Genomic DNA, 20,667 nt, shown 5'->3' with positions numbered 1-20,667 from the left:
CTCCCCCACAGACCCCACCTCCCCACAGGCCCCATCTCCCGGCAGGCCCCACCCCACCTCCTGTCTACAGGAACTTCCACAGGGTCTCATTGAGGTGCCAGGGCAGAGGGGTGGTGAGAGGCCATGGCTTTGGGGAGGGGAATATAGAGGGAGGGGGAGAGGAAGGGGGAAGTACAGGGTTCACCTGGGAAAGCCCAAACAAGCCCCCATGTGACTGCCTCATTCTGAGCTTCTCGGGGAAGCTCCCTCAGCCACCTCCCACCCTTCCCCCTGCCCCACCTCAGGGACCCAACCCTCTCCCTCACTCAGCCTCCCTTGTCTGCCTCAGCTCGCACCCAGCCCCTTCCCCAAACTGCCTGCATCCGCTGCCAGAACCCTCTGTTGGCCCCTAATCCTACTGACGGGCGGTCTCACCTGCCGCAAGGCATTAGGCGTCTGCGCGATTGTGTGGTGGGGGAATGGGAACGTGTGTGCATGTGAGTGTGTGCTCATGTGTGCCTATGTGTGTGTGTTGTGCATGTGTGGGTGTGTGCATACGTATGTGTGTGCACAGTGTGTGCCTGTGTGTATGCATGTGTGCTCATGTATACATACATGAGTGTCTGCATTGCTTTGTGTATCTGTGAGAAAGTGTACATACATGTGCATATATGTGTGTGTGGAGGGGTATGCCTGCATGTCCGTGTGTGGGAATGTACAGGTAAGTGCATGTGTAAGCATGTGTGCGGGTGTGCACGTGTGTGCCTGTGTGTGCATTGTGCATGTGTGCATTGTGTATGTGTGCCTGTGTGAGAATGTGCATGTGCCTCTGTGTGTGTTTGCACAAGTGTGGGTGTGTGCACATGTGAGCCTGTGCCCGTGTATGGGGTGTGTATGTGCTTGTGTGTGTTTCCCCGGCTGTAAGCGCTGGGCATTGGACTGAGCCAGAGGGGCACTGACGAGAAGGAGAAGCACATGCCGACGCCGCTGACTCTCGGTGGGATGACCGCTGTCATTCTGAAGTCTTTGTCTGACAGTGGAGGGATCTCCTCCAGAATGCACTGGGGAGCTGGGGAGGATAAACAAGGTCTGCAACAGAATGAGCAATGCATCTTTATTAAGGGTGGGCCTGGATGCCCGTTCAGGGGCCACTGGTGGCACAGGTGCCAGGTGGAGCCCCTTCAGCCACAGCGGAGGAGGTGTTCCCAGCTGCACAGACTGGCACCACCTCCAGCCCTGGTTAGGACAGATGCACTGAACTTCCCCAACAGCTGTTGTCCTTCACACACTGGGGCACTGTGGGGCTGGGGCTGGGAGAATGTCTCAGCATTGTCAAAGAGAAGAATTGTCTTTCAAATGAGCATTTTCCTTTTCTTTGTGAGTAATGGACATTTCAGGGCTGACCTATAGGAAAGAAACACCCAGGGTGGGAGCCAGGACCAGACTTCAGTCCCAGAGCACCAGCCCCACCCGCCGCACGCTGGGACGAGTGGACACGACGTGGGGAAGCAGGAGACGGAGTGGCCAGGGTGGGAGAAGGGTCTCTTTTCTAAGGGCTCAAGATCCAGGACTGAAACACACAAACCCAGGCTGCCGGCCCAGGGGTCCTGGGGAGGGCGTGTGGGTGTTCCCACCGGAGGCAGCAGAGCAGGGATCTGGAATCCTTGGTGCAACACAGATCATTGCTCCTTGTCTTCAAGAGTTTCCAAAGCTTCCAGATCACAGCTTATTCCTGAAACTTAGGAGGCTGCACTGGCCCTTCTGCCTGGGACCCCACCTCCTGTGCAGGCCCCCTCAGAGGCTTGTCTGCACCCTGCACCCATTCTCTGGCTTCCTCCACAAATACACCTGGAGGAAGTCCCAGGCCAGGCACACGGGAGCAAGAGGCTGGGAGGGACAACCGCAACAAGCAACCCCGCAGCCCAGCGCTCGGAGGCCCGTGTGCCCTGCTGCAGACCAGAGGCTGCCCGGTCAGCAGGACCTGAGGAGGGACAGGGCGCTGGGGTGGAAGACGGTCAGCGCCTGAGCAAGCTACTGAAAAGAGGGAAGCAGGGACCTGCAGAGGGACGGGAGCCACGGCAGGAGCGGCAGGTGTGGTGGGCACGGCGGGGGCAGCAGGTGTGGTGGGCGCAGGGGGTGCGGTGGGTGCAGCAGGTGCGGTGTGTGACCCACAGGAGGCTGCTCAGGGCTTCACCTCCATCCCATGCTCAGGAGGAAGGAAGTCAGGACGTTTTTGGTGATGCCACAGGACGGCACGCATGTCAGAGCCAGCAGAATTTGGAGAACGTTGTGCCCAGGGCTCAGCACACGAGCGTTTGTGGACAGCAGTGAGGTTGCTCACGCTGGTCATGGATGGCGCGTTGGCACTGCATTGACCCCAGGACCTCGGGCAGAAAGGTGGACAGAGCCACTGATGATACAGGAGGGGGCCCCAGGCACTGCTCTGCAGAAACGGCTGTTTATCAGCCCAGTGGCCGCTGCCTTAGTGTATGTGGTGGGAGGTGGGAAGGGGATAAACTGAGCTACATACGGAATAAAAAGACTGGAAGGAAGTGCCTGGCATCTCACCAGGGGCTGCCGGGGGTGGTAGAATTTAACTTTCTTTCTGCTTGTTTGTGGTCAACACTTTCTCCCAGAATGAGGAGATGCACACACAGAGACTACGTCACTTCATTCCATGACATCTGGGAAACTGCACACACCTCTCACCCTCCACCCAAGGCTGCAGGGAGAGGGGAGATTCCACAAGGACCCACTGCAGCCAACAGGGTCCCGAGTGTGATGGCAGCTGCTAGAGTATGGAGGAGAGAGACCCACTGCTGAGAGGCCCAGGGGCTTCCCGGAAGGAGCTGGTCCGCTGAGGGGAAGGGAGCAGAGGGAGGGGACCTGAGCAAGGTGTACACAGGGCAGGTGCGGAGCCAGCAGGCATCAAGGGGACCAGGTTGGTGTGGCTTGTTCATAAGACTCACCAAATGCACTCGGTAAAAATTCAGGTTCCCAGACCCTTGCTCTGGAGGCTCTGACTGGGGTAGGGGTGGGATACGGGGCCTGGAATCTGCATTTCTAATGAGCTCTTGGACTTTTCTTACAGTGATACAGGACCCAGGACCTGCAGATTCTCGGCTGAGGTTGGGATGGGCCAAATCCTGTCACCTTTGCACCTGGCAGGGAGAGGCTTTCCCACAGCACTGGACCCTCAGACCCATCCTCTCGCTCACCGAGCTGGCAATGTCCACTGCTCACTCAGATCCACATTCTCACCCCTCCCAGGGAGATGAAAAGACAGATGGCAGAGCCCCAGGAGACATAAAGCCCCTTCCCCAGCATTGGCCCCCCTTCCGCTGCCCCCTCTCCCCTTGAGCCCCCTAAGGCAAGATGCTGCACGGACCCCCACGCAGCTAACACACAGCAAAGCATGGAGACCAGGTGCAGGGGCTGCAGGCAGCAGCCCTCCAAACTCAGGGTCCCAAACTCAGCCTGGCCAAGTCCAGCCAAGGGCTGTTCATTCCTGAGTGGAAGACACAGCCCTGGGGCAGACAGGGATGTGCTCCCATCCTGCTCCAGGCTCGCCCAGGGCTGGTTGTGTGACTGTGGTGAGCTCCTCGCCCTCTCTGATGCCCAGGCACTCCGTAGCATGCCCAGCCTGGCAGAGATGGCTCCTGTGCACCCCAACCCGGGGTTGCTAGGATCCTGGGATCCGAAACTGCGGTCCTCCAGTGGGCTGTGTCCCTGTCCCTGACCCCACTTCCTTGACCCTGGGGAGTAGCCTTGGCTTGGCTGGGCCCTGTTCCCAGTGGACACCTGCTCCAGAGATGGGCACCTGCTGGGGGCAAGTTCAGCCCAAAGTCACGAGGCTGCAGGGGGTGCAGGATGAGACATGAGATAGCCCCACCCCAAACCTGGAGGCTCCAGGCTCTGCCCTGCCCCAGCTGCCTCCTCCTGGTTTTTCTCTCCTGCTGGGCAGGCTGGGGCTGTTCATACTGGTCCCACCGCTGTGAACACTAGGGCTGCACTGGGGCCTCCACCTGTGCACTGACTAAACATGCAGCAAGCAGCTGGGAGGAGCAGTGGCCGCCCTCGGTGCCCCTGTGTCCCGGTCCTGTGCGCACAGTGCCTGCTGCTCATTTATCCTCTTAATCTAGCTGGAGGTGGCAGCTGCAACCAGGGCCAAATCCCCCTGCCACCTGCTTTCAGGCAGCCCCTGAGAGCTCAGGACAGCATTCACCTTTTTAACGACTGGGAGGAAAAAATCAAAGGACCCATTTAGTGCCCCCCGAACATGATACGGTATTCAAATTCCAGCGTCTGCCAATACAGTTTCACTGGGACACCCAGCCGCGGTCATGCGTTGCCTGGGGCTGCTGAGGGTCGGAGCCCATACGGCCCCTCGTGCGCAGCCCGCCAGGCATGGGAGCTGCTTCCAAGTGTGCCCTCGTCTCCACCCACATGCCCTGTCTGTCCACACTGTGCGTGGCCTGGTGCGGGGCTGCACTGTGATTTCACCGGACAAGGCCCCATCCTGGGGATGGCAAGGCAGGTGCAGTGGTTTTTACTGGGGACTCCACAAAGATGCTCCGGGGGGTAGGCCAGGTAACAGCCACAGTGTCCTACAGTCATCTGGAGCTGATGTCCTGACCGCGGTGGAGAACCGGGGATGGTCTCAGCCTCATCTCATCCTTTAATTTACCGGAGAGACGGGAGGCCCGGAGCAGGGAGCCCGGGCTCTCAGCTGGCTGGGATGGAGCCTGCGTGCCCCTCCGTTCCTGCCGCCCTCCCCAGTACCCCGAGGCCCTGCCTGGCAGGGCAGCTCCCGTGCAGCTGTGGGCTTTCTGCAGCTGTGCCACTGCCCTCAGCAGGCGTCAGTGACAGAGGGTCAGGCTGGCGGGGCCATGGGTGGCGAGGAAGGGCCAGGCGGGCAACAGGGAGCAGGCATCCCTGTTCACGGCCGGCGTGGTGACCAACAGGAGCCCCAGGCTGCACTGGAAGGGACTCCAACGGCTCCAGCCTTCCCTGGCAGGTGCTGGGTCAACAGCAGACACTGTTCTTGGCGTGATGTTTGCACAAAACCCTCCCACAGGCCCAGGGGTGGTTCCCTGAGTCCTCACCCGGGTGATGTATTTGACACAGGACCTCAAGCTGTTGCACCCCGGCCACCTCCCCAGCCTCCTCCCCACCCTTCAGGTAGGAGGGAAGGTTGGGGGCAGGCTGACTAGGTCCTCGGCTGGGTGGATGTCCAAAGTCTCCCCTCCAGGACAGGACCAGGCCTCACCCGATGGACAGATGTCCCTGGCAGGAGACCCCAGTGGAGGACAGTGCCTGGCATCACACAGCTTGGGGTTGGTGGGGTTGGAGTCAGGCCACCCTGAAAGGCACAGCCATACCTAGGCCACCTGGCTGCCCCCTGTAAAGGGCTCAGCAGTGGAAGCCCCTGGAGGCTCCCAGGAGGCAGCGCCTGGATAGGAGCCCCAGCAGGGGCTGACCACTCTGCCCTCCACTCAGAGAGGCTCGAATAAAGGCCAAGGCCACAGCCCTTCAGGAGCAGAGCCCGTGGATCCCACACACTCTGGTTTTCAAACTCCAGCCCCACCCCTGTGCTGAAGACAGGGCTGCTGTCCACTACCCCAGCCTCTCGGCCTCTCCCACTGTCTGGGGACATAGTGACTCTGTGTGAAGACGGGTGGTAACACCGTGCCAGGGTTAGGGTTAAGCTGACCCTGGGAATTAGAGGCAGTAAGGCTGGGCAGGGTGTGAGGAGGGAGCCGTGACTTCCTGAGCCAGGGCCAGGGGAGCCACTGTCCTCAGACCCAGTCTTCTGCCTGTCCGTTAGTCCATGGGGTATCTGCCCCTCTGCCCACCACACCCCTTCCCTCTGCTCACCACACCCCTTCCCTCTGCTCACCACACCTCTTCCCTCTGCTCACCACACCCCTTCCCTCTGCTCATCCTTCCCAGAGTCCTGACCCTCGGTCTCACCGGCCCTGGGACTGGCAGCTGGTGGCCCCTGAGGGGAGGCCCCGCCTCTGCTACTCTGGGTAGAAGTCAGGGGTCTCTTCTGACAGGCCCTGGAACCCCAGGCCTAGAGATGCCCAGCAGGAGCCCCCGTGCCTGCCCAGGCCTCAGATCTGCCAGCGCCCAGCAGCCTGAGCCCCTTCATGCCAGCTCCTGCCCAGAGAAGGGCACGTGGTCAGGGACCCCCCACCCCGAGCAGGTCCTGGGGGCTGCCCAGCCTGCAGCCTCCCTTGCAGATCTCCGCTCGCTACAGCTGTGCCCGTCGGTAACCCGCCTTCCCTGCACGTAGGCGTCACTACCTCCCCCCAGAGGGTAGGGAGATGGGGAGCCCTGGGGGCCCCCAGCAACCTTCACAGGCACCTCCCCAGCCACGGGCCATGCCGAGGGGCTCCCGTTTGTAGTCTCCCTGCCAGGCCCAGCACCCCTCAGGCCATCTGGAGAGACGCCACTGGCCCAGGCCTCCCCACTGAGGACACAAACCCCCAGAGGTCACCAGCGCAGCATCCGTGCTCACCTCTGCGGGGCCCTCGGGAGCCTTAGTGTCCAGGCCATTTTAAAGGAGAAATCAAAGAAAGTTCCTTGGGAAGAGGACAGGGCAGGGCCAGCCCAGGCCCCCGGCAGGCCCAACCCACAGGGCCCAGCTCCTCAGCCCACATTTTCAAGCAAAGCTCTGGTGTGAGCAATGAACACTGGTTTCATGGTGCCCTGGGGAGGATGAGCAAGCAGGGGCACCACAGCTGGGGCTCTCGGGCTCTGCACTGACGTGTCGCGGGGGGCAGGGGCAGCACTCGGGGCTTCGCTTACTTGGAGCTGACCACACGCTGAGCCGGGCTGTCCCTGCACCGCCTGTTGGGTCCTCTCCGTGACTGCGGGACCTGCAGCCGGGCCGCACGGCGCCATCAATGCACAGCTACAGCTGGTTGAAGGGGACCAAATCCATTGGACAGTCGATTTGGTTCCATTTTACCAGCTCTAGCAAAGCATTTGGCTCCCGGATCCGAGGAACAGCGACGTCAGTGAGGAAGGCAGCTCCACCAGGCGGACGTCCCGACGGAGACGGGGCTTCGCGGCCGGCATCAGGCCCTTACCCCCCGTCCCGGAGGGCCTCCACCCCGAGGAGTTTCCCTCAAGCTCTGCGGGGACTGGTGCGAAGGGCCACACGCCCCGACACACACACACACTCAGATACGCACAAACACACCCACTCACACACAACTCACCACCCACTCGCTCTGCCCGGGCTCCCCCATTGGGGACCCACAGGGGTCTGGGGAGGGTCGGAGGCGCCAGGCAGCCTCCATGCTCTGGGATTGACCCTCAGTGCCCTCTTGCCTCCACCACCCGATTCCTCCGCAGCCCTGGCTTCACTACGTGCCCGCTGCCCCGGCACTAGCCTCAGCTGTGGGATACAGCCCAGACCATCGGGCCCTGCCCCAGGGGCTCACATCTGTGGGCACAGTGACCTTGAGGGTTTGAGGCCCTTATTCCCCTGCAAACTCCTCCCGGACCACACTCATAGCCGGAGCAGAGGCAGGACAGACCTCCCAGTCGGCCATGGGCCTCGGCTGACCATAGGACAGCCCACCCAGGACACTCTCCTGCCTGGCTTGCCATGGCCTAGGTGGGATGGGATGGACTGTGACACCATGTGATATCTCTGGGTGGGCAGGACGGGAAGATTCCAGGGACGCCCACGTTGCATGGTGGTGGGAGGACAGACTGAGGGGGCCTTCATGGCCTGACCCTGGGCCCCATGCCCCAGCCCTGCAGCCTGGCCCGCGTCTTGCTGAGGGGCATGTCCCATGCCCAAGGGAACTGTGAGGACGAAGCATCAGGACGGAGGTCCGAATGTGACAGGACCCTCGCCTGGCTCCCATGTCTCCCACTCTGATCACCCTCAGTGACTTGAGAGCAAGTTCCCTTCTATAAAATGAGTGTCTCTGCAGCCCCGTCCATCAGGAGCCGTGACAGGTGAGGGAAGGTGTCTCTGGCAGTGCTGGGGATGCGGTGCCGTGTGTGAGCTTCCCTCCGGGGGCACAGGCCGTCCTGGGCAGCACGGGGGGACGCACCTGCTCCTCACCCACCTGACGGCAGAGTGTGGGCTGCGCACCGGGGCCTGTGCCACCTGCCTGCCCTCTGCACACGTGGGGCCGCCCCCCCTGCCTGTCCTCTGGCCTCTCTGTCCCCCTCCTGACGTTGCAGGAACAGAAGCTCAGGCCCCTCAGGCAACAGGGACGGTCACACAGCACCATGCCCACCCTCCAAGGCCCCTCTGGGAGCGACTGAACTGGACGATCCCCCATCCCAGCCTCTGCCAGGCCTGCTCTGACTCGTCCATAGCTGCCTTCCCTGACTGTCCCTGCCATGGTGCCCTCCAGAAAGATCTGTGCCGTGCAGCAAGGCCGCCTCCCCAAAGTCCCCTGTAAATCGGGGTCAGTCTCGCATCCCAAAAAGAGAGGCTTCCGGGCCATCAGCCACACTCTGCAAACCTCTCTCCTCCTTACTCCAGTAGCACAGAGGGTGCAGGGCAGACCCCAAGGCTCCCAGAGCCTGCCCCTCCCCGGCCTTGGAGTGAGGACGGCTCGAAGACCTCGCAGCCGGAACGCACTTATCCATTTACCGCTGTCAATATTCCTAATGGAGCGGAAGATTTGAGAAGATCAAGCCGGGGACTCGAGTCCCAGCCACGATTCTTTCCCATCAGGAGCTGGGAGGTCTGGCATTTGCCAATCAACGTAGCAAACAAACTGGTCATCTCACCCGAAAGGCAGCAGAGCACCGGGACAGGCTGCAAAACCCCCACGGGGAGGCCCCACGGCCTTGGATGAGGCGTCAAGCTTGGCGTTGCAGCCGTCACGGTGGTGGGCGTGAGCTGTGAGCAGACACCGAGCGGCCAAGCGCCAGGTGCAGCCCTGAGCACCGACAGCCACCGTCTTCTCCCATACACCCCACTGCGCCTCAAGACCAGCCCTGCACTGCCCGTCAGGAGGAGGCGGGGGCTCACAGCAGCATCCCTGCCCCAGGGCCCAGCCCCTCCTCTTCATGCTGCCCCGTGAGGTGGCAGCCAGCCTCCAGGTGCACTCACCCCAACATGGCCTGGCTTAGGGAAGTTCCCAGGCGTTCTTTGCCAAGGGAGTGAGCAGCACCTTTGCTTGCGAGTGTGAAGGAAACAGGCGCACAGTTTGTGTTCTTGGGACATGCTGGAGCTGGGTCCATCCCTCGGGCAGGACGTCGGGGACCCCTGCGGACCCGGGCACCCCCTATTCTGCTCTGCTCTCTCGGGCAGCAGCTCCCACTCACTGGCAGATTCTCTAGCCCCTTCCCTCTGAGCCCTGGGGTCTCACCAGCGTGGGGCGAGGGCTGACAAGGGAGAGGTCCCCGAGGCCCCTCGACTTCCTTGTAAGTATTGTTTTCTTTTCTCTCTAAAAAGGCCAAGAAACCAGCATCCCACAAGCCCCAAAACCTCCCCAAGGGCCCCACGGCTCAAAGGTCGGGTGCTTCACAGAGCTCACCCCTCCCAGACCCCCGCACCCCACGTTTTCCGACCTTCCCCAAACTGAGCGTGCTGCCTCCAGCCTCCTAGGCACGGGCTCCCTTCCTGCCAAGACCCACGCAGCCCCTCACCACAGCGACCACCCCTAGCTCCCGGGGCCTCAGATCCCCGGGCTCCGAGGGCTCCAGGGGCCTCCGGGTAGGGGAGGGCCAGCCCTGCCTGGCCTTCTCTGGGGCCAGCTGCCACTGTGGTTTCCTCATCGAATGAGGAGTCCCTGCGTCCCCTGAGTAAAGGCAAGCTCGCCAAGGGAGGGACAGCTCCTGGCTGGTCCCCTCTGTGTCCCCAGCTGGGTGCCCAGGCCTGGCAGAGAGGCGGCCCAGGCGTTTCTGGTGACTTTACCGTTCGCCGGGACAGCAGGACTGGGGATGGAGCCCAGGGCGTGGATGCTCTGGAGAACACACTTTGGGTCCTTCTGCCTCTCTCTTGACTCCAGTGCTGTAGAGAACAGGGCTGCAGCTCCTACCGCTAGTGCATTTTATGAACCAAACAATTAAACAGGTTTTAAAACATCTGCTGATGGAGTTGTCCCACACAGGGAAGTACACTCAGCATTTTTAAGCAGCGACGGGCAATCTCCGCCGAAAACACCAGCAGCCCTGTTAAAATCAATAGAAAATTAGATGCCATGAAGATGCAGTACGTGTCCAATTAGTTATAATTGGAGCAAATAGTGATGTAGATAAAGACCTGGTAGGAAGTGTCACTGAGAACCGACGGCTACAGCAGCCTCACCCCGGGACCCCCGAGGGTTGAGGACACGGGGGAGCAGGAGGGCCAGAGCCACGTCTGCCACCTCATCCTGGAAGCCCCTCCTGCCTTTGGTAGGGCCCCAGCCCCTTTGTTGGACCCTAGAAGAGAGGCAGCCCCACAGTCCTGGAAGGTGGAAGTAGGAGCAAGCTGAAGCGAACTGCCGGGCCCTCTCCTGCAGCCGCAGCCGTCCCCAGGTTGACCTCTGGTGGGGCAGAGGGGGCCCCGGGCACAGAGCACTACACACCTAGCGAGGGGTTCTTGGGGACTTCCATAGCCCCTCTGCACCTCAGGTCTTCCATGTGGGAGTGTGAATGGCCGTGTGTGAGCACCAGCCCTGTGCAACTTGGGTCTTGGTCACGCCACGGCCCGGTCTGAGCTTGGCACGCAGTCCCTGGGCACTTGCCCCTCAAGGGCAGTGGAAAGCAACACTCCGTCCTGCTGCACCCACAAGCCCTCGCCCAGGACCTCGGGGAACAGCGGCCACTTTGGGCAGAAACCACACGGGACCCCCAGGGGAAGGTGTCTCCCGCCCCAGCACAGGGGACACTACAACCAGCGTCCTTGGTGAAGATGCGGCACCAAACGACTTCCACTCAAGGACAACCAACCCCAGGTCACACCCGCAGCACAGACGCTGCCCTCAGAGACTGCAGAGCCCAGCCCTGCCCCCGCCAAAGCCCTACAGAGACTCAGGGACCCAAGGCGACGGCAAGAGCAATCCCTCTCCTTCTTCTCCACAATCCCAGGCACTCACCGGGGGGCAGGACAGGGTGCCCGTCCCCTCCCACCAGGGGAGGACATTGCCAACTCCCATCTGGGTGCTTTTTTTTGTTTCTTACTATGAAGCTTTTAAAATGTAAATGTCAATAACCTAATATTTCTCCATGCAAAACCATTACCTATTAGCGCTCAGATTCACCACTAAATTAAATTTTAATTCCAGATTTTGGTTAATTATTAAAATAGATAGCAAAGAATTAGTTAGCCGGGTGTGTGTGGGCAGCCCCCGTTGGGGTTTCTGCAGGAGCTTTCGGGGTTCTGTGGGGGACACTGGCTCTCACAGGGCAGTCCCCAGAGAGATCCCTAATTAAAAGGCAAAAGGAAACCCTGTACCCCAAAACGGGCTTGTTTCTTATCATCAGCAACGCTGACTCAGCCAAATGCTGAACAAGACCCGCTCAGCCCAAATCCATAACTTTTCTATCTATTCAGAAAAAGAAATATATTATTTCTCAACACTGATAAAAGTTTAATACAGAGTTGCCCGGGTTTTTAATAAACTTGTCAACAAAAGAGCAAGGCAAATTGATGGGGCCCTTCCCAGAGATAAATTTCGCCTCAAATAGACCCACAGAGCAGGGGGCAGGCAGGAGGGAGGTGGGGGCGGGAGCGGACATGTGATTGTTTTGCTGTTCTTTGCAAAAATGGCAAGATAGACTTTTGTGTCTTATGATCTCAAAGACAGGGCCGGGGTAAAAGCTGGTTTAATCTGAAGAAGGCTGTTGGCTGAGAACAGGATCAGAGAGTCCCGAGGTCCAGAGAGAGGGCTTGGCAGCCCGGGGACAAATGAACAGCCACGTGTCCCAGGATAAGGAAAAGCCCCTTGGCGCACAGAGTCTGATTGGAGCCCCCTCCTGTGGGTGGGAGGGCACCTGCCCACTGCTCCCACCCACCTGCAGAAACAGATCCCTAAGCCAGGAGCTCAGGGATGGCCACGGATGAAATGACGATGGCATCCGTGCGGCCACCGCAGGCCTCGGGACACCAAGGGACACCCAGCTCCATGTACAAGTGCGTGTCGGGCTCTCAATTCTGCCGACGTGTTCTCTGCCCTCCCTCTGGCTCAGTGAGGCCACCCAGCGTGCAGAGACATTGTGAGAAGTGTCCCCATCTGTCCTCAGGCGGGGCGCAGCACCCCATGTCTGAGGAACACAGGATGGGCCTTTCCTGCTCGCACTCAAGGGCATCAGCTCCACAGGCCTTGGAGGTGTTTGAAATTTCACCATTAGAGAGTCACTTCTTGAGTTAAGGGCGGAGGGAAAGCAGGCTCCCCGGGGAAGGGGCTTGGCAAGCTGGTGCTCGGGGCTGCAAGGCCTCTGGAGTGTGTTGCTACAGCCGATGTGGGAGGAGGGCCGGGAGAGGTGAGGAGGTACCCGAGGGAGGGGCAGCAGGGACCCCAGCCATAGCCTCGCCTGCTGCAGGCCTGAGCCCGAGGCCAAGGAACCAAGTGGCTCCCTGCACCCACTCCCAGGGCGGGGATGCTTGTCCCTCTTCACTCTTGATGGGCAAAGGCCCCACCACGCCCTTGGGAGGGGACAACAGAAGGTAGCTGGGTCCCTCCTGGACTTGATGCCCTCCAAGGGGGCAGGCGAGGAGGGGGAGACGGAGGCAGAGCCCAAGAGCGCAGAGCCTCACCCGGCCTCTGTCCCGCTACAGCTGCTGGCCTCAGGCACTTCGGCGGTGGGCGGGGTCGGGGGCACTCCTAGAGCTCGGGCAGAGTCATCCGAGTTCAGCCTCTCCACGGGACAGCTGAGAACGCGGACTATTTATACTGGCGTGGTGGGCAGGCGGGCAGCTGGGGAGACACATGCAGCCCCGGAGCCATATCTGGGCATGACAGAGGGCATCGGCTTGCCAGGATGACAAGGGCCACACGGTGCAACTGTCCTGGGCGTCCTTCAACCTCAAAACGTCCTCACGGGGCCCCCCGGGACGGGTTCCAGGGACAGCTGCCTTCTACCCCCTCTCCTGCCACTGTTAAAAATATTCTGGGTCATTGTCCCAATCATCCCAGAAATCGCCCTCCATGCACGCCCATGCAAGCGCGCACACACACACACACGCGCACATACACACACGCGCGCGCACCTGCCTCCAGTCCCAGCCAAGGAGTCGACCCTGTGAGGAGTGGACCCCAGCCTCCCACCGCCAGGGCTTCTGGGTGACCCCCTCCTGGCCAGGGAGCAGCCAGTGACCTCTGCACCCAGCACTCCTGAAACAGAGCTCTCTCTCTCCCCCATGTTCTCTCCCTGGGGTGGACACAGGAGGCCTGAGAGGCCCAGTGTGCCCCCAGCATCACTGTCCTTCAGATCACACACTTGCACCCCACGGGGGCAGCCCGCCTGGTGCAGGGAGCAGACCTGGCCTGAGGCTTAGTGGTGCCTCTGAAACCCGGGTGAATCGGTGGAGCTCACAGCGCCTTTGCGGTGACCACTGTGTGGGAACCTCAGCCCCGCGTCCCTCTATCTAAGGGACCGGCGGTGGAGCTGTCAGAGGTGGCCCTCTGATCCCTGCCCTTGAGACGCGCAGCCCTGCATGCTGCCTGCGGTGCTCTGCAGCGTCCTGGGCGGCAGCTCTGCAGCAGCTTGCCCTGCTCCTCTGCTGCAGTCACCGCCCCTCCCCATCAGCAGGACGGGCTTCCAGGGTCAGAGCTGGCTGGGGACTCTGAACACTAAAAGCAGAGTCCTCCCCAAAGGCAGAGTCCTCCCTGGGCACCCGGGGGCCTCCGGAGAGGGCCCTCCCAGCCCCAAGCTCTGGCCAGCTGGGCCTTGGACCTCAGGAAGGAGCGGACAGCACGAGGCTCTGGGAGCTGCTAATGCTGTCACGGGTGCCTTCCCTTCCCAAAAGCCATGCCCACCTCTTCCTGGGTGCGATGCCTCCAGTTCACAGGGACAGAGGCTGCTGGTTGGTCAAGGACAGTGGGCAAGGCCAGGGCCCCTCACAAAGCCCTGTGCTCCTGTCCAAGAGCCTCCCTTGCCGGGGCCCAAGCCCAGTCACCCCGAGGTCAGTGTCCTGCCCAGAGGCAACAAAAGCGGGAGCAGGACTGCAGAGAGCGTGGGAGGCCTCTGCAATCGGACGTGCATGGCGGGGCTGAGTCAGCACAAAGCCTCTCAGATTGCCGGGTTACCCTTTATGTGAAGGTGGCAGCAACTCACGCGATCGCACTGCCCCGTCCACCTCCGGCCATCCCAGCCTGGAAACCCTCCAGGCCAGCACTGCTCAGCCACACCCTGGTCCTGAAGATGGCTCGGGCCACTCAGGTTCCCTCAGTTTTACTTTAGAGCATTTTGGGGGTAAAATTTGCAATTCAAGCGATGTTCATTTTGATTGACTCCGGCTGCGGCAGCTAAAATATCTGTCCTGTGGGTCAATCTAATCATGCTTAATAGCAGTTTATTCCTCGATGCAATGTTTCTCATGTGAGCCCGACAGTTTCACAGAGAGTGCCGACGCACCTCTCGCAAATGCTCTCACCAGCCCCTGTGCCTGCTTTGAATGCTTGTGCAATAAAATGCTTTATCGCACTTGATGAATGCACTAGTACCAGAATCACCGGTGACTCCCTCTTTAGAAGGGGGTGCCACCATGTCCTTGGCCACCTGGCTGCAGAAATGCAAGACCACTCATCGCGACACACGCGTGCAGGCAGCAGCGGGGCTGTCCCTTCCCAAAGACCATCCTTCTTCACACAAGCTCCAGGACCCAGAGCTGGTCCCACTCACGGGTGGAAACAGCACCTGGAGCGTGGCTAGCTTTTGTGAGCCGTAGGATAGAAAAATGTAACTAATTTGGTTCGCTGAATTTATGGGCTCCACAATTTCTGCCGCGACTGTTTCCACCACCAGGAGCCTGGCCCACCCTCTAATCACCATGGGGCAGTTTCCAGAGTGTTCTGGGAAACCCGGGAGCCTACACCTGGTGCTACCTGCTCCAGGGATTGGGAGACACGGGCACTGTCCGCCTCCTCATGGCCACCTGGATTCCCACCTGGATTCCCACCTGGATTGCCAAGCTGGCAGGCAAGTCCCAAGGGGGTGGGTGTCCGTGTCCAGCCCCTTCAGCCCAGTCCAGGCTCCTTTCCCTCTGAGAGTCCCGGCCCCCATGGTAGCGTACCTAAGTGGTCTCAGGAGAGTCCCTGTGGGCAAGACATAGCCAGTGAGGGTCCGTGCCCCTACCCTGCCCGCTCTCCCCTCCCTCAAATGGACAGGCACAAAGACCCCCACGGACGAAAGTGCCAGCATGTCCATGCTCCATGCCAGTTTGGGGCTCCCTTCCTGGCTGCTGCCCGGGAGCCAAGCTTTGGAGATTCATGCGTGGGAGACTCCAGCCCCGGGTCCCAGTGTCTCTAGGAAAGCAGCAGGATCCCTGGGGAGCACCGTCAGGCCACACATGCCGGGGAGCGGGGTTCGGGCTGCCAGGGGCGGTGCCCGTGCGATGCTCATTTTTAATTCAGCGGATCAGAGACTGGGGGTGATTTACAGCCGAGCAGGCCGCAGCTCTCTCCCTGTGAACTCTCTAGTTTTACTGCTCAGTCAAACCTAATTCCAAAACACTAATGCTTTTATTTAAACACCACATCCTGCAATAAAGCTTTAATGCACGACAGCCGCATCTAGGGGAAGAGAATGGTGTGTCTGTGGCCACCGGCAACCTCGGTGGCCACACACCCGGCTACTTCCCTCCCTGTGGCCGGAGCTGGAAGCAGGCAGGGAAGAGATGACGTCAGCGGATGCTGGGCACTGACCCTCTGGGTCCAGAGGCTGAGAGGAGGCTGTGCCCAAGGTCAACACCCGCTCCCTTGTTGCTACACCAGATGGGGCCGAGGCTGGGAGAACGAAGCTTCCAGAAGGAAGACTTGAAGGCCAGGAGCCCTGACTGCCAGGCCCTCCCCTCCAATCACCTGGAGGCTCTCTGAGGGGTGGGAGCCTCCTGAAAGCTCAGAACGGCCTGATCCCTTTACTCAGCACTCCCTGTGCTGGCCCCAGCTGCTCAGGTGATCTGGCTGCCCCCAGACCCAAGGCCTCGAGCTGCTGCAGGAGGGGGCTGCCTGCCTGTCCCTTCCCGCCCCATTCCTGCCGGAGGCCAGGGTGCGGGAGATAGGGCGCAGGGGCACCTGCTGTGGCCGGAGCAGTGCCAAGGCAGGAGGACATACACTCCGGAAATTAATCCTGAGGCCTGTGGGGGGGTGGGGGTGCCCAGGCAGGGACCTGGCCTCATCCCAGGTGGCAAACGCCTCCAATCTGAGACTCAGAAACGAAGCCGGGCAAACGCCCCTCACACAGTGGCCCAGCCCCTGCCTATGACCCCGCTACCAAGGAGAGGATGGGAACCCGCTACCCATCCTCTCCTTGAAGGACCAGCACTGGGGAAAAGGGTTTCACGGACGGATCCTGACCTGTCCTCATCCCCGGGCCCCGGGACATCCTCCCAGTCCTTTCTCGGGTCGGGACTGGGATGGCGGCAGAGCAGGTGGCTCTCAGGCCCCCGACGGGCGATGCGAGGTGCCCTGGGCCACACACCGCTTTCTGCCAAAGCCTCACCCGCATTCACAGCAAATCATGCCTCAGCTTGGATTCGGCGGAACAGAGAGCTGAACCGGGGCTTTGGCGGGGGTACAGGTGGGGGCGGCATGAGCCGGAGACATTTGGCAAAATCGAATGGCTCCCAGGCCCCTGGGGTGGGCTGTGGGTTCAGAGCTACACAGACTCAGCTCCTCTGACCCTGTCCAGGTGCCCTCAGCAGAGGAGTGGGGCCTAAGGGCAGCGGTGGCCCTGACCCTGCCCGCGTCCCGAGCATCTCCTCGTGCAGGCTGTGCCCTCCTTGGAGGCTACATGCCTCCCAGTTCCTCTGCCTTGCCCTGCGGCCAGGAGGGCTGGACGCAGGCACAAGAGATGTCTTCCCTCCACAGCCTCTCCCACGTGCTGCCCAGCCCCTCCCTCCTTCCTGCATCCAGCCACCTGCCCCTTTTCAAACTTGCTCTTGTCTTGTGCCTCTGAGCAGTTTCTGCCCTGGCCACAAGCGGCCCTTTCTGCTGGCCGATGGCCTCTTCCAGGGCGGCCATCAGTGGAGCCCCCAGAGCCGCCGCCATCACTCTGTGCTCTCCAGCCAAGGCCCCGACCCCCCAGCCCTCACCAGCCCCGCGTCGGACCCCATGCCTGCTGGAGGCCGCCTCCCCTCTGCCGCAGTCAGCAAGCTGAATATTTAATGTCTGGTGAGCACTTCCACCTGCTGACATAGGCAAAGTGACAGAACAATGCTGGCGGGGACATGACCATCCACCAACGCCCAGGCAGCCTGCCGCCCCGGGCTCACCCCCGCCACAGCCGCCTGGCTGGCTGTCGGCCCCAGCGGCCCCCGTGGCGTGGAGTGCCCCTCAGTGCGGCGAGAGAGTTCCCGGCCTGAGATACATACTTCTTTACATTCCATAGCTTAGCAGGTCCATATGGGCATATAAAGAAGTATGTTTCCCAAGCAGGCAGTCAGTATGTAGTTCCAAGACCTCGGGACGCCGCCCGGGTAGAAGCTGACCCCACTGCGATGTAGAGAAGGCAGCTCAGAGGCAGTGGAACTTCTTCCCTGGCATCCACTGCTGGCGCCCTCTCTGTGAGCAGGACAGCCTTCCTGCCACTGCTGCCTGGTGTCCAGCCACCCCCAGGGGCCCAGGGCTTCCTGCTCCCTTCTGACCTCGGCGCCCCTCCATCCCTGAATCCATCTCTCTCTCTGTCTGTCTCACACACTCGCACGATCCAGAAAGGCAGAAGTGGACAGTGAGCCCCAGAAAGTCTCGAGCGCCTGTCCCTGGCCCCAGCAGTAGCTCGGTTTTGCATCCATGGAAGAAACAGGCTGCTCCTCCACCCTCACCCCGGAGCAGGGAGGCACCATCCATGTCCCGAACTTTCAAAGCCAGCACCTTCCTGTCCCCCTGGGCCCCCTTGTCCCAGCCAGGCCCAGAGAGGGGGCACCCCGCCCAGCACCCCACTCACAGGACCAGCCTCCTCCTTCTCTGGGAGCTGGACAACTCCTTGCTCCCAAGGCCAGACGAGGGACTACAAACCAGAGACCCGAGAGGTGCCCTGGGGCCTTACCTGGGCAGCTGGCGGTTTCCTGGGCAGGTCCCTGGTGAAGGCTGCCTCCCGGGATGCTGTGTCCCTGAGAGAGGGCTCAGTACCTCTCTCTGAAGATGTGAGCGAGAAAGACGATGCTTGGAGGATTCCAGGTTCCCAGAGAGTGGCCGGGATCTCCTGAGAGGCCGTCCACTAGGGGTGCAACTCCCTAGGTGCCTCAGCCTGGCCACAGCAGGCACCCAGTGGGCGAGGGAGCGTCTCTCCCCCGGTTCTCTCGCTCCTTCTCTTGCTCTTCTTCACCCTCTCCCCTGCCCCCGCCTCGCAGCGTCACCACCCCAAACCGCCGCGCAGTGCGGCCCACCTGAAGCGGCAGCTGCGCAGAGCCAGCAGCTCACACGGGCACCGGGGGTCAGCAGCTACCGTCACCTGCCCAGCACCACTGCTGTGGCACCCCCGGGAGGCTGGTCCCACACCTGGCTCCTTGTGGCCGGCCGCCCAGCCTCCACCAGCCCCTACCAGCCCCTGATCAATACCAATTTACAGTCAAATGCGGGGGGCCGCCTTCCTGTTAATGAATTTCCCGGTGCTCACCAGCTCCTAATGAGCCTGTTAAAGAGGGTTTAAGTAAACTTAGCAAGTGGCAAACTAAGCACTTTGGAATACTTAATTGTATCGATATGTTTTTCATTGCGTTTAAAAATGTCTCTGAGTGGGAAGCAGAGGCTCCCTCCTTCCCTGCCAACTTCTATGACCAGCTGTGAAGCCAGAGTCTGAAAAATGTGGAGGAAGAACCTGAAGGAGACCAATGGGACCTCAAGGTTAGGCCCTCACCAGCAGGAAGGAAAGCCATCCCTAACCTGCTGGGAGCAGGGAGAGGAGGAGGAAAAGGAGGAGGAGGAAAAGGAGGAGGAGGAGGAGGAGGAGGAGGAGGAAGAGGCCTGCAGGGTTTCCAGGCCTCACAGTGGCCCAGGGCGAGCCTGGCACATGAGGTGGTGAGAGGTGGAAAGAAGGCTTTGCAGGTGCCTGGTGGGGATGGGGGCCAGGGAGGCGCCAGTGGGGGGTGCAGGCCGGGCACAGACACAGGGGACTTGCTGAGTGGCGGGGCCCAGCTGGGCCCTGGCCCCTGTCCTGGCGCTGACCCTGGCGTGGGTTGGGACAGCAGCTCCGGGACATGAAAGGACCTCCCATTGTCCTCGTCAGGGAGAGAGGTCCAGCATGACTGTTGCTCCTCCAGGCAGCCCGTCCCTGCGAGGGGACAGCCCTGAGCGAATTGGTTCTCTTCTACCACCCAGGGCAGGGCAACGTCTCCGCAGAGCCTGCAGTGTGCAGAGGCCACTGAGCATGCTGTGGCTGTGTGGCTGTGGGTCTGCAGCCAGGCATGGCTGGGTTGGAGTTTCACGTGGGGGTGGGGGATGGGGGTTGTGCTTAAGGCTCTGGCATCCCCTCTACAGAGGAAAGAGCAAATGGCAGAAAGAAGCAGAAGCTGATGTCCCATTTCCATGTAGCTGCTGTGATTTATCATTTTCACATAGCCAAGGATACAAAAAGGGCAGCCTGAGCTTCAACTTCGGGGGCACCCGGGTTCCACCGCTCATCTGTGCCCTCCCAAGGCCTCCGCAATAACTGGGCTCGGAGTCCAGGGAAGAGGCCTCCTCAACGTCCCCGGCTCCCTGGCACACGAGCCCTCAGAGCCTGGGACACTCCTGCAGCCTGGCTCAAGTCCTCCCCACTGCTGAGGCATTCATTTGGATGGGGTCTGGGGGTCAAGGGGAAAGTTGGGAGTCCCAAAGGGCAGGAGAGTCACCCCAGACCCAGCCAGAGCCCACACGACTTCTGCCCACTCACAAATGAATTGTAGTCACTTTTCAAAAAGTTTCCCATCTGGATAGAAAAAGAGCACCCAGCCGCCTCCAGGCAGACCCCACCGTGAACCGAGCTGGCTCCTGGTGCCCGGGGCCTCGTCCCGGGGCTCTTCAGAGGTGAATGCCACCCGGCCCCCAGCATCAGCCCCGGGAGGCCACGCGGAAGTCAAGCTCCTCAGCAGGGACCCGCACAGACGCAGACCACCAGGGCTGCTCTCCCCAAAGCCCCCCTAGTCTCCGCCCACGTGTGCCCCCCTCCCCCCGCGCCCTGCCCCTGTAAACGCCTCCTGACCCTGACGTGGCTGGGCGAGCTGCAGAAGTGCCGAGTCCGACCAGGGGCAGCCTCGCCCGCCGCTCAGCTCGGGAATCCCCGCCCCCCACCAGCTCCTCAGTGGGGGGTACCGCAAGTTCAAGGTAAGTTTAGCCCCATGCCCGGCTGCCGGGGCTTTGTTGCAAAGCGGCAGGTGAATCGCGCCCCCCACCCAGCCCCGAAGCCCCCGTGCCATCCGCTGCCCGCGTGGGGGGTGGCTGCTTTCTTGCAAAATGCCCGCAAGTCAAAGTTCCTGCCTCCCAGCTGGACGCGCCCTCCCGGCCCTGCCGGCTGCTGGCTCTGCAGTTTTCCAAATGTGGATGCTGCCGCGAGCCAAGAGAAAACTCCACCGCACCCCCG

The 20,667-nt window shown here is 61.1% G+C and overlaps 1 protein-coding gene and 1 long non-coding RNA gene across 2 annotated transcripts in view; one reads left to right on the top strand and one right to left on the bottom strand.

Annotated features, from left to right (window-relative positions):
- Positions 1-1,078: 1,078 nt before the first annotated feature.
- On the bottom strand, positions 1,079-19,121 carry MIR1-1HG (MIR1-1 host gene). The gene is given in 5 exon segments (XM_011992426.1): positions 1,079-1,325; positions 1,327-1,383; positions 6,793-6,904; positions 18,157-18,393; positions 19,096-19,121. Coding segments are annotated over 5 exon segments (597 nt in total). The 3' UTR covers positions 1,079-1,160.
- A 1,154-nt stretch (positions 19,122-20,275) lies between these two features.
- Positions 20,276-20,667, top strand: part of LOC105548361 — an 8,688-nt gene continuing 8,296 nt past the window's right edge. Inside the window, exon 1 of the long non-coding RNA XR_001007379.1 lies at positions 20,276-20,411. This is a non-coding gene — a long non-coding RNA (uncharacterized LOC105548361). The remainder of the gene's footprint in view (positions 20,412-20,667) is intronic.

The sequence above is a fragment of the Mandrillus leucophaeus genome, unplaced genomic scaffold (assembly GCF_000951045.1).
Source record: "Mandrillus leucophaeus isolate KB7577 unplaced genomic scaffold, Mleu.le_1.0 Scaffold41, whole genome shotgun sequence".
In the NCBI taxonomy this organism is placed as follows: Eukaryota; Metazoa; Chordata; class Mammalia; order Primates; family Cercopithecidae; genus Mandrillus; species Mandrillus leucophaeus.
Note: the sequence above shows the minus strand (reverse complement) of the source record. Positions and strands in the feature narration are given on the sequence as shown.